The sequence below is a fragment of the Cajanus cajan genome, chromosome 6 (genome assembly GCF_000230855.2).
Source record: "Cajanus cajan strain Asha chromosome 6, NIPB_CcT2T_4, whole genome shotgun sequence".
Lineage (NCBI taxonomy): Eukaryota > Viridiplantae > Streptophyta > Magnoliopsida > Fabales > Fabaceae > Cajanus > Cajanus cajan.
In genome coordinates, this window is record NC_138522.1 from 53,926,046 (window position 1) to 53,938,132 (window position 12,087).

The window sequence follows — 12,087 nt, forward strand, 5'->3', positions numbered from 1 at the left end:
TTTCATCTTAAAAAGTCTCCAACTAAAAAAAATATAAATAAATAATAAAGCTTTGAATACAAAACACATTTGTTTTCTCCTATTATTTTATGAATAATTCTAAAGCATAATCATTTTTCTACTTTGTATAAGTATTGAATACCCTTACATTTTTAAAGTATTAAAATATTTATAAAAAGATAAATTACTTTTTATTTTTATAAACAGGCTTACTGTTTTTTTATAAAAATAATACTTTGGACTTTTAAAATATAAAGTCCAAATTCCCAATAATTATCAAAAGGCTCTATTTAAAGCATCAATGTATCCCTAATAAAATATAAGGCATCTTAAAAATTAGTTGAAGATTAGCATTATACGAATAAACCTATAAAAGTGATAAAAAGAAAAAAGAAAAAAAGGCTCCATCTAATTATAATTAAAAACACTGGTTGATGGCTTAGCAACATTAACTCCAAATTCACTTTGTTAGGAAAACTTATTTCACGAGTGTCAGGGAGTATTTTACGCATGTCATCACAAAGACAAATATAGCAAGAACTCAGTTGAAAGCAGGCCAACATGGGATCAAGGTCAAAGCCCAGTTACCACAAACCCTCAAGTTGAATACGAAAATCACTAGACTAGCTTTCCTACATCAACTAAAATGTTTTTCACTATGATCCAAAACCATAAACATCAACATAATCACTGTTCATGCACAAACTAAACCTTCACTTAGCACTGTGCTTGGCCTTATTATGCGAATTTAAGGCATCATCTGTCTTAAATGACCTGCAAAGCAATATAAAAATTATGCGTGAATTTATGTGCCTGATTACTTGCAAAAAAGAAAAGAAAAAGGAAATATAAAAAGACAACTTCAATCACCTGTTGCAAGACTTGCAGGTGTAATCTCCACCTGACCTTGGAGTCTGCTTGTTATTAACAGTTGCTTTACCAGCCTGCTTAGAAGGGTGAGGAGTTGCAACATGGACAACACTTTTGCCATCTGAATGAACAGATTATTAATTCTCATCAATATCGTTTCAGTTTTACTGTGGTTACAACATGCATGCACAGACAAAAAATGAATCAAACATGGTTAAAACTAGCAGTCTAACTTATGTAAACTCACAAGCTAACCTACCCTGTCCTAAAATTCAACTTTTATTAGAAGAATAAAAAGGCAATGTAGATTAGACTCTAGACTAATTCATAGAGGCTCTCATACCACGTCATGAACTAACTATTCTAAAAGCTTATACTGTTAGGTCAAGGCACATTAATAATTTATATTATATCTCCCACACAAACATCAAACGTTCATTCTAGTTGTCACCCTTCAACATTTCCTTTTCTCTAATTCCTCTTTACAGTGTGAAACTCTTACTTCATGATAGCTCAAGACCCTTAGCTGTGCACAATAATTTCCAATAATTTCAACCATCAGCTTGAAACCTTTTGTTCCTCTTCATAGAGGGAAACTCGTACTTCATGATAGCTTGAGATTTTAGGTGTGCACAATCATTTCCAATTATTTTAACCATCAGCTCAAAACTTTTTGAATGCACAATATTGAAAGATATTCCATTTACATAAAAATATCAAGCTACAGACTGAACATCTCGAGCTATTGCTTCTTTATCACAAGCATAATTTATGCTTGTTTGCCACTTCACCTTTTCTAATTACATAGTTGCTTTTGATATCTACAAAATAAATCCATGTCTTTACTTGAATTTCTTGGCAAGAGCAGAAGGAGCAACTCCCCTAATTACATTTGGTGCCTTTTTTTGGCCAAATAATGTCATTAACAATAACCTTTTCAACAGAAATCACCAATCACAACTTTGCAAATTAAATAAACAGATAGCTCAAAGAAGAGAAAAACAGTCGAGGGAGTTGCTGCAAAGATTAGAAATGGGTTGGACCAGAATGCTAATGGGTTACTGGTAAATGGCAAGGCTTAGCCAGAAAATGATTTTGGGAGAAGGTTTCCAACTCTAAAACACAAGGAGGAGGCAAATAATTTAGGTCAAAGGGGTGTGCTTAACCAATTTCCAAGATTCAAACTTGAGGGGCAAGCAAATGATTTTGGGAGAAGGTTTCCAACTCTAAAACACATTTGACCATAAATTATGAAATCACAAAATTACCTTAAACAACTAGTGGAACTCATCATATAAAAAAAGGGTAACGGGGATTTCCCCCTGATTAAAATAGTGACTGCGAATACATAGCAGCCATTGTTTACAATGATAACTACGAATGAGATCTGCTACAAGAAAATGTGATGCGATGAGTAATGCATAATGGTGAGATCAAGCAACAAGCCATGATATCTTGATAACAGCACAAAATACTGCTATTAACTACTCTAAGACCTCACATCTAAATTACATTATTCACATCTTAATGTATCCAATTTAGCTTGGGGAGACCAAAGCAACAAGTCATGACGACTTGAATACAATGTTTTAAATCCCAGATAGCAGAGCATAGAATGCAGTCCCAAATACACTAAAGCGGGATAGCATAGCAGGATGGCCATTATTATGATTTTTTTAATATATATATATATTATTTCTGATTATGTTAATTCTATTTAATTATTAATTTTTTCTATATATTAACCCTTATAAATTAAACACAAACTTCTACAAGAGTTTTTAAGGATCTTTTCTACAAGAGTTTTTAAAGATTTTTTAACTTCTTATCTAATTTTAATTTGGTTTTTATTTATCATAATTATTTATGAATTAAATTTTAATACTTTAAAATAAATTATCAATAAATAAAAAATAATATTATGCTATAATATAAATTATTTATCATAAATATAAAATGTAATTAATATGTTTAAAATATTAATTTATACAATTTTTAAATAGGATTTATATATTCAACTTAATGTGTATTTATATATATAGTTTGTTATAAATTTTAGTTATATATAATAAATATTTAGTTTGTGCATTGCATAGGCTAAAATATTAGTTTATTATTATATTTGTATATTTCTCTGTATTATATAATATGTATTATATAATTATGTAATAATGCTTTCTATATTTTTACTATATTCTTAAATATTAGAGTATCTTATAGTTTTACAAAAGTTTAGTATATGATTAATAATAAAAAATAAAAATAACACTTTACCGGTTTACCCAATTACAGGACTGTTTTGGGTTAGAAGGGCAAATTTGAGGTGAAAGCCCAGAATCCATTCTGACTCTAGAAACATAAAAACCCAGCCTCTTTCTCCCATCAGCCATTCAGCCGCAGTATCCTCACAAAATTCAACCATCTTCTCTTCTCCCAAAAGCAGACACAGGTCTGGTATTTCTGCAACCCTTGACGCATGCACATTTGCAGAACTTTTTTTTGGGAAAAACAACTGCAGAACAGTCGCATGCCACCAAAGATGGCCACACGCACACTGCCAGAGACAGTTGGAAGAGATGGGAGGGATGTGTCAAAGAAAAGCATCAAATGAGAGAGATAGGCGACGTGTTTTTTTGGAAAAACAGAATAGTTGCACTATCCCATTCGCTACGGCCAGAACACTGAACCACTCTGCCACAGCGCCAAAGCACATTATTCTCAACCTTATACTTGATAACAGCATGAAAAGCTGCTATTAACTACCCTAAAAACTCACATCTAAATTACATTATTCACTACTTATGGTATCCAATTTAGCACACCCAAAATGAGTTATAAAACAAATAAGACTTGGAGTGAAAAACAAAATACGTGATTTACAAATACAAATCTCACACAACACAAGAAAGAGTTTGGAAGAAAACAAAACTAACCAGTCTTCTGAGGAGTAACGAATTTTGTCTTCTTCACAGGAACAGGTGTTTTCTTAGAAGAGTCAATAACCCTCTTATTGCTTGCTTCAATCTATATGAGAAAAGAAAGAGAATGTTAAATTCAAAAACCAACAACATAAATATAGTACCATATAGTCCCTCCTTACCTTCTTGGGTGTCTTCTCATAATCAGATTCATCATCATCATCCTCCTCCTCATCGCTATCATCATCACCTTCACTACTTTCTATGTCACCATTCACTGTGAGCTAAACAATATATAATTACAGAAAAACTAATCAATTAAAAAAACTAAAACATTTAAAACCTCCTCCAATTCAAAATTCACTAGTCACTAGTCAGAATAACAAGCTAACACCAGATTAATAATATAAATAAGAAACACAATGCCCCTGATATGATTACTCATAATCAAACATGTAGAATAGAAAACATATTTCAAAATCTTACTTGGATCGCACAGTGGACAACTCTTATCATTAGTGGCCAGAAGAATAATGAGTAAATGATTACGAGGACAAATTGGACAACCAATAAAAAAAACTGAACTACAATAATCATCAACAAATTCACAAGCTGATATTTAATAACATAAAAGATATTCATAATTAACACAAGAAAATCAAAATAGATGAGTAAAAATACACGTGAAAACAAATTCCCCTTGAAGTCAGAATATACCCATCAAAATGCTTCATCTACATTTATAAGTGTTTATCACAGTAAGAATCATCAAAGAAATGCTTTACTGCCAAGCAATCAAGTTTCTCTCATACCTAGCAATGACATTGCCATGCATTTTTGTTAAAAACATCTATACACTTATTATTCTGTCCTTTTCTGGTCAATCAATAGTATTTTGGAATTGAATTTTTCAAAGAATATCATTTCATTAACAGCAGCCTAAAAATTCAATACCATCAAACAAACCATGCAAGAGTCAAGACCATCAACAGTCCATTATAAAAGCCACTTTCTAGTTTATACATATACCTTGTCTTCACTTGAATCCTCATCAGAATCAGCTTCAGATGAATCTTCATCTTCATCTTCGTCGCTTGCATCCTTTTCCATAGCCTTCTCATCCTTTCTTGGATCTGCTTTCTTCTCCTTCTGTTTAGCTTCATTTGCATTAGATTTGACACCATTCTTTACCTCAAACTCAGGTTTCCCTATATAAATGTTCACAATATACACTATATAAACTGCTTTCTGACATTATAACAATATAAGATGGACATATTTACCATTGGCAGCACTGACTGGAATATCTTCATCAAAATCTGAAAGGAAGATAATAGACAAAGTTCAGATGCAAATAAGTCGCATAATAATAATAATAATAATAATAATATATAAATAAATAAAGTCAAGAAGAGTATCTCACCATCAGAATCTTCATCATTATCAGTAAAGATAAAAGAAGAATGAAGTTAAGGACATGTATTATGCATATCCGTGAGAACATTATAGAATGCATTAGTGACTATCAAGAGAAACTATGTTTTCATAACAAACAAAAACAGTATTGAAAAGGATATGACTCCAAGTGAGACTCAGCTTTAAATCCAGTAAAGAAGACACTTCCATTTTTCCAGTTATGGGATAGCTCAAATTCCTTCTCAAATACCAGATCATAAGATATTTGAGGAAATTTATCAGAAGAAAGCGTTCCAAGTACAAGCTTCTGGTTACCAAACTTCACATACAGGGCTACAGGTTCACCTCCTTTATCCTTAGTCACATCCCCCAGGCATGCCTGCCACATGATAATTTAATCATTAAAACAAAACCATCACCAATTCCAAGTAAGAAGAATGACTCGATGTTTACAAGTCATCATATAAGGATATACATTTGAAAGGTGAACAATCTTATCATCTCCTGGGTCAACCTTGAGAGATTCTCCACTTTTCACCTCAACACCTAAAAAGGATTGTAAATAAACAAGATGTTAATTTAATAAGCCTCGTTAGATTATCAACATTTTTGTCCTCATGAATGTAACATCAAATAAAAAAAATTCCGCAAATTTGGTATCATAAGCTGCGTCTCTATCACAAAAAGATGATTACTTATCTTCATTCCACATCCCCAACCCAAGATGTCTTTCAACAGGATAAAAAACACAAATAGAGAAACAAATCTAGTTATTTTTTGCAACTGTAAATAGTTGTCATTGCACAGGACCCACCTTTACAAACTCAACATTAAATTTTAGTATAAAATAACATACTAAATTTTATTTACAACAGAAACTTAGGGGTCAAATACTTCAAGACATTTTCAAACAGAGTTATCCTTTGTGAATGTATTGTAATGAGCAGTTATCAAACTGACTCTGGGTTGCTAACTCTAGTTTACTAAACTATAGTTAGTGAATACTTAGCTGTATTATATATAGTGTTCTACATATTGTAAACAGAACAGTTTTCATATAATAAAATTCAGTTACAAATCTGTTACTCTGGCTTTTCGTTTCTCTCTCTTTTCTTACATGGTATCAAGAGCTTGACGATCATCAATGGCTGAAGCGTCTTCGCTGCAACCTTCGTCTTCCCTAATTACGTTTGCGCACACGATTTCGTCGAAGTTAGATGAGACGAACTTCCTCATATGGCGTCAACAAGTCGAACCAGTCATCAAAGCTCATCGACTCCAACACTTTGTTGTTTGTCCAAAAATTCCACTCAGATTCTTGAACGAAACAGATCGAGATGCAGGAAAGTTTAATCCCGAATACATCGTCTGGGAGCAGCAAGATCAAATGCTCATGTCGTGGCTTCAATCTTCACTTTCTCCTACGATTCTGTCTCGCGTTTTAGGAAGCAATCACTCGTATCAAGTTTGGGACAAGATTCACGATTATTTTCATAAACAAACTCGAGCAAGAGCTCGACAGTTACGAACCGAACTCCGATCAACTTCTCTTGAAGAAAAACCTATGGAAGAATTTCTTCTTCGCATCAAAGCTCTTGTTGATGCGCTAGCGTCTGTTGGAGAATCAGTTTCCTTACAAGAACATGTTGATGTAATTCTTGAAGGTCTCTCACAAGACTACAACTCTGTGATTTCTGTTGTTGAAAGTAAATTTGAAACTCCTTCAATTGAAGAAGTTGAAGCTCTTTTGCTGGCACACGAGATGCGTCTTCAAAAATACAAGAGACTTCTGTCAGAATCAGCGTCAATAAACTTAACACAGGCTCCAATAACAAACCCTAACTCTAGTTTGCAACTGAAAACTGAGTCTACAAATCAATCTAATCAGTTTTCACAAGATGTTGATACGGAAATGAATGCTGGAAGAAACACCTATCGTGGTCGCGGAGGTCGACGTGGACGTGGTCGCGGTGGAAGGTTTTCAGGTGTTCAGTGTCAAGTTTGCCATAAAATTGGTCATATTGCTGCATATTGTTATCATTGATTTGATCAAAACTATCAACCTTTGATGGCTTACAATTTTCAAGGAAGCTACTCTCAGAATCCTAGCTTTCAGAACCCTGGTTTTTCATTTAACAATCAGACCGGTGGATTTCAGAATCAGTTTAATCAGCAACAACATAACTCTATGGTTCCCAACTTCAACAATCAAATGAATCGAAACATGAGACCTGCTGCTTCTCAACAGCCTAGTGTTATGATGACCAACACAAGCTCAACTAGCAATCCTACAAATTGGTTTCCTGATTCCGGTGCTTCATTTCATGTGACAGGAGAACAACAGAATATTCAACAAATGAGTCCTTTTGAAGGACCATATCAGATATTCATTGGCAACGGTCAAGGTTTGCCTATTCATTCTTCTGGTTCATCCTATTTTACCTCTCAAAATAATCCTAAAATGTCTCTAGCTCTACATAATCTTTTACATGTTCCTCATATTACAAAAAATCTTATCAGTGTTAGTAAGTTTGCTAAAGATAATTCTGTATATTTTGAATTTCATCCCACTTATTGCTTGGTTAAATCTCAGGTCACCAATGAAGTGTTGGTGCAAGGAAATGTGGGATCTGATGGTTTATACTGCTTTCCTAATCTTCAGCTTCAAGCTGCTCCAAGCAACTCCTCAGCATTCATAGTTTCTAATAATTCCAATACTGTAGTTTCTGATGTTGATGTATTGAATAATGTCAAGTCTAGCTCTCATACCTTATGGCATGCTAGATTAGGTCATCCAAATTTTCATGTTCAAAAGCTTGTTTCTCAACAATGTAATATTCCTGTTGTGAATAAAATTGATGGTTTCTTTTGTAATGCTTGTTGTATGGGCAAAGCACATCGTTTGCCTTCCAATTTGTCTGATTCAGTGTATAAAAATCCCTTGGAATTAGTGTACAGTGACTTGTGGGGACCAGCCCCCATACAATCTTCGAATAGTTACAAATATTACTTAAGCTTTGTTGATGCTTATTCTCGTTTTACATGGATCTATCTACTGCAAAACAAATCTGATACTCTCACTGTGTTCAAACAATTCAAAATGATGGTTGAGTTACAATTTAATACTTCTCTTAAAAGTATTCAAACTGATTGGGGTGGTGAATTCAGACCTTTGTCTAAATACTTAAAAGATTTAGGTGTTAATCATAGAGTTATATGTCCTCACACTCATCATCAAAATGGAGTAATTGAAAGAAAGCATAGACATATAGTAGAACTTGGCTTAACTCTTCTTAGTCATGCGTCTCTTCCTTTAAAATTTTGGGATTCAGCATTTTGTACTGCTGTTTATCTTATCAATAGATTACCAACTGCCTCACTCAAATATGCTGTTCCATATACTATTTTGTTTAAACAGCCTCCAGACTATATCTTTCTTAAAACCTTTGGATGTGCATGCTTTCCTCTTCTGAGACCATACAGTAAACACAAGTTAGATTTTAGATCTCATGAGTGTGTATTCTTAGGGTACTCTACTTCTCATAAAGGATATAAATGTCTTTCTCCTACAGGAAAAATTTTTATCTCCAAAGATGTTGTATTCAATGAGTATCGTTTTCCTTATCATGAGTTGTTTCCCTCATCCATAACTCAATCATCACATACATTATCTAGCTCTCAAACTGAGGTATCCACTTCCATTCCAATTGTTCAACCTCTGTCTCCACAACTCACTGTACACAATTCTACTCCCTCCACTGATCCTATTTGTTCTTCACCTAACACTTTGTCTACCAACTCAACTTCATCTCTGTCCAACACTGATCCGCAATCTACTTCTCCTGTCCAGTCACAGAATGTTCACCCTATGCAAACTAGATCTAAATCTGGCATTCACAAACCCAAATATCCCTCTGTTCTTCTTGCTCAATCTGAACCAAAGAATGTTAAGCAAGCCTTAAAGGATCCTAAATGGCTTGAAGCCATGAAACAGGAATATTCTGCTCTTCTTAAAAATAATACGTGGACTCTTGTACAGTTACCTCCTGACAGAAATGCCATTGGCTGCAAGTGGGTTTTCAGAATTAAAGAAAATTCTGATGGGTCTGTAAACAGATATAAAGCCAGATTAGTGGCTAAGGGCTTTCTTCAGCAACTAGGTTTTGATTTTAATGAGACTTTTTCACCAGTCATCAAACCTGTTACCATCAGATTGATCCTCACTCTAGCTATCTCAAATCATTGGGACATTCATCAGTTAGATGTAAACAATGCCTTTTTAAATGGCTCACTAAATGAAACTGTTTATATGCAACAACCTCCTGGATTTGAAGTTCCTGATTCTACTCTTGTTTGCAAATTAAACAAGGCACTATATGGTCTAAAACAGGCTCCACGTCAATGGTTTGAGAGACTACAATATACTTTACTACAGTTTGGATTTAAGGCCAGCAAGTGTGATCCTTCTCTGTTTACCTATCACATGCAATCTAATATTGTCTATCTTCTTGTATATGTTGATGACATCATAATTACAGGGAATTCTTTTCAGTTCACTCAGCAACTTATAGATCAGCTTAATTCCATTTTTTCCCTCAAACAACTTGGCAAGCTGGACTACTTCTTGGGAATAGAAGTCAGACACTTACAGAATGGATCAGTTCTTCTCACACAAAGTAAATACATCAGAGATTTGCTTCAAAGAACTAATATGCTTGAAGCCAATGCTATTTCATCTCCTATGGTGTCATCCTGCAAGTTATCCAAACATGGTTCAGACACTCTAGCTGATTCTACATTCTACAGATCAGTTGTTGGAGCACTTCAATATGCAACCATAACCAGACCTGAGCTTAGTTTTGCTGTCAACAAAGTTTGTCAATTTATGGCTCATCCTCTTGAAAGTCATTGGAATGCAGTCAAGAGAATTTTAAGGTATCTTAAGGGTACAATGTTCTATGGTTTACATCTTCAACCAGCTCGTGTTCATCAACCCTTTTCACTGTATGCATATTGTGATGCTGATTGGGCAGCTGACCCTGATGACAGAAGATCAACATCTGGTGCAACTATTTTTCTTGGTCCCAATCTGATTTCGTGGTGGTCTCGGAAACAACCTGTCGTGGCTAGATCAAGTACAGAGGCTGAGTACAGAAGCTTAGCTCAAGCTACTTCTGAAGTTCTATGGATTCAAACTCTACTTCATGAATTAAGGGTTCCTTTTTCCACTCCTACAATCTACTGTGATAATCAAAGCACGGTGTCTCTTGCTCACAATCCGGTTCTACATTCAATAACAAAGCATATGGAGATTAATCTTTTCTTTGTGAGAGAAAAAGTTCTTGCCAATCAACTCACTGTTCAACATATTCCTGCCTCAGATCAATGGGCTGATGCTCTCACCAAGCCTCTTTCTTCTACCAGATTTTTAATTTTGAGAGACAAACTTAAAGTTGTTGAGCTTCCCTTTTCTTCTCACCCAACTTAAGTTTGTGGGGGGGTGTGTGAATGTATTGTAAAGAGCAGTTATCAAACTGACTCTGGGTTGCTAACTCTAGTTTACTAAACTATAGTTAGTGAATACTTAGCTGTATTATATATAGTGTTCTACATATTGTAAACAGAACAGTTTTCATATAATAAAATTCAGTTACAAATCTGTTACTCTGGCTTTTCGTTTCTCTCTCTTTTCTTACATCCTTTAACACGCTGAAAATTTGGCAGAGCGATGAAGTTTTTCACAAACTTAATAATTTGACAAATGATCTATGAAGTGAATAGCAGTCCTATGACATTGATATCAAAAATCAGACGATGAAGATGCAAGGGTGTTTCCTATAAACAATTACCGCGGAAGTGGCACCTGTGGCATATAACATTCGCGATGGTCGGGATGATAATTGTTAATAGTGGAGTAACAAGTAACTATAACTATAGAAACTTTGATCGCATTTGCACCAATATTATCCAGAAACCAAAATTCACAAAAACCTAAGGACAATTACCACACATAATAAAATACACATTAACAAATAGAATAATATAAAAATATATGCATGAAAATACATGATTATCTTATAAACCTAGCAAAAGCACAAGTTCAGCACATCCTACCAAAATAAAGGACTTTTTTCATCCTCAAAAAATGGAAAGAAAAAAAAAATCAACGATGAGTTCACACAATTTCACAGTAAAAATATGGAAGAAGGAAAACTCAGAACAAAAAACCCGAAACAGAAGAGACAGGGCGAGGCGTAGGAAATGAAGTGAGAACTGAGAAGAAATGGTGTTTACCCCAAAACTCCATGTATGCAAAGAGAGAGAGAGAGAGAAAGCTGGGAGAACAAGAACTGTTTCCAGAAAGTTCCGAGTGTGTTTAGATCGAATTAATTTACTAATTCGTATTTTACTAGTTTACAATTTGAATTTGAATAAATTATTTTTTTATATGTAGTACTGAGTTCTTTACATTATAAACAAATAATACAATTTTTTTTCAAATTATTAGAAATCAAATACTACCTCACTTCTTTTTAAAATAAATTATTTTTTATAAAACTCTTTCTCTAATTTCTAAATATATTAATATTAATTATAATTTTCTTAAAATATCATTAATTAATTATTCTCTCTTCAAATATTAATTACTCTTCTTGATTTTTGTTATAAGTCACAATTTAAAAAAATATTATTATTTTTATAAGACATTTTACAACTTTTATAGGATATTAGTTTTATTTTTATTTTTTAGTCTATTAAATGTTATAAGAATGTGTGTTTCTTGAAAAATTGATAAATATTTTTTCTCTGACTAACATTTCTCAATTTTATTGGTATAGATACAAATTTTTAATATTTTCATCTTTCCCATGAAAATGGTTAA

The 12,087-nt window shown here is 33.5% G+C and overlaps 1 protein-coding gene across 3 annotated transcripts; it reads right to left on the reverse strand.

Moving 5' to 3' along the window:
- Positions 1–435: 435 nt before the first annotated feature.
- LOC109796568 (histone deacetylase HDT1) lies at positions 436–11,634 on the reverse strand. 3 transcript variants are annotated; one of them, XM_020356234.3, is made up of 10 exons: positions 11,499–11,634; positions 5,680–5,750; positions 5,366–5,583; positions 5,212–5,234; positions 5,072–5,107; positions 4,818–4,996; positions 3,971–4,072; positions 3,804–3,894; positions 871–991; positions 436–774 (listed from the first exon to the last, which is right to left on the reverse strand). In XM_020356234.3, the coding sequence occupies exons 1-10, from the start codon at positions 11,509–11,511 to the stop codon at positions 714–716; spliced, it is 915 nt and encodes a 304-aa protein (XP_020211823.1). In that variant the 5' UTR covers positions 11,512–11,634; the 3' UTR covers positions 436–713. The 3 variants fall into 3 exon arrangements, with proteins under 3 accessions (XP_020211823.1, XP_082933770.1, XP_082933769.1); XM_083077644.1 differs by lacking the exon at positions 11,499–11,634 and adding an exon at positions 11,319–11,355; XM_083077643.1 differs by lacking the exon at positions 11,499–11,634 and adding an exon at positions 6,322–6,462.
- Positions 11,635–12,087: the final 453 nt, after the last annotated feature.

Excerpts from the sequence above, each read along its gene's own strand:
- LOC109796568 (XM_083077643.1), bottom strand. The coding sequence starts at position 6,346 with ATGATCGTCAAGCTCTTGATACCAT. Across the intron at positions 5,751-6,321 it reads CGTCAAGCTCTTGATACCAT|GTGTTGAGGTGAAAAGTGGA; the intron begins GTAAGAAAAGAG and ends AATCCTTTTTAG. Across the intron at positions 4,073-4,817 it reads AGGATTCAAGTGAAGACAAG|CTCACAGTGAATGGTGACAT; the intron begins GTATATGTATAA and ends TATATTGTTTAG.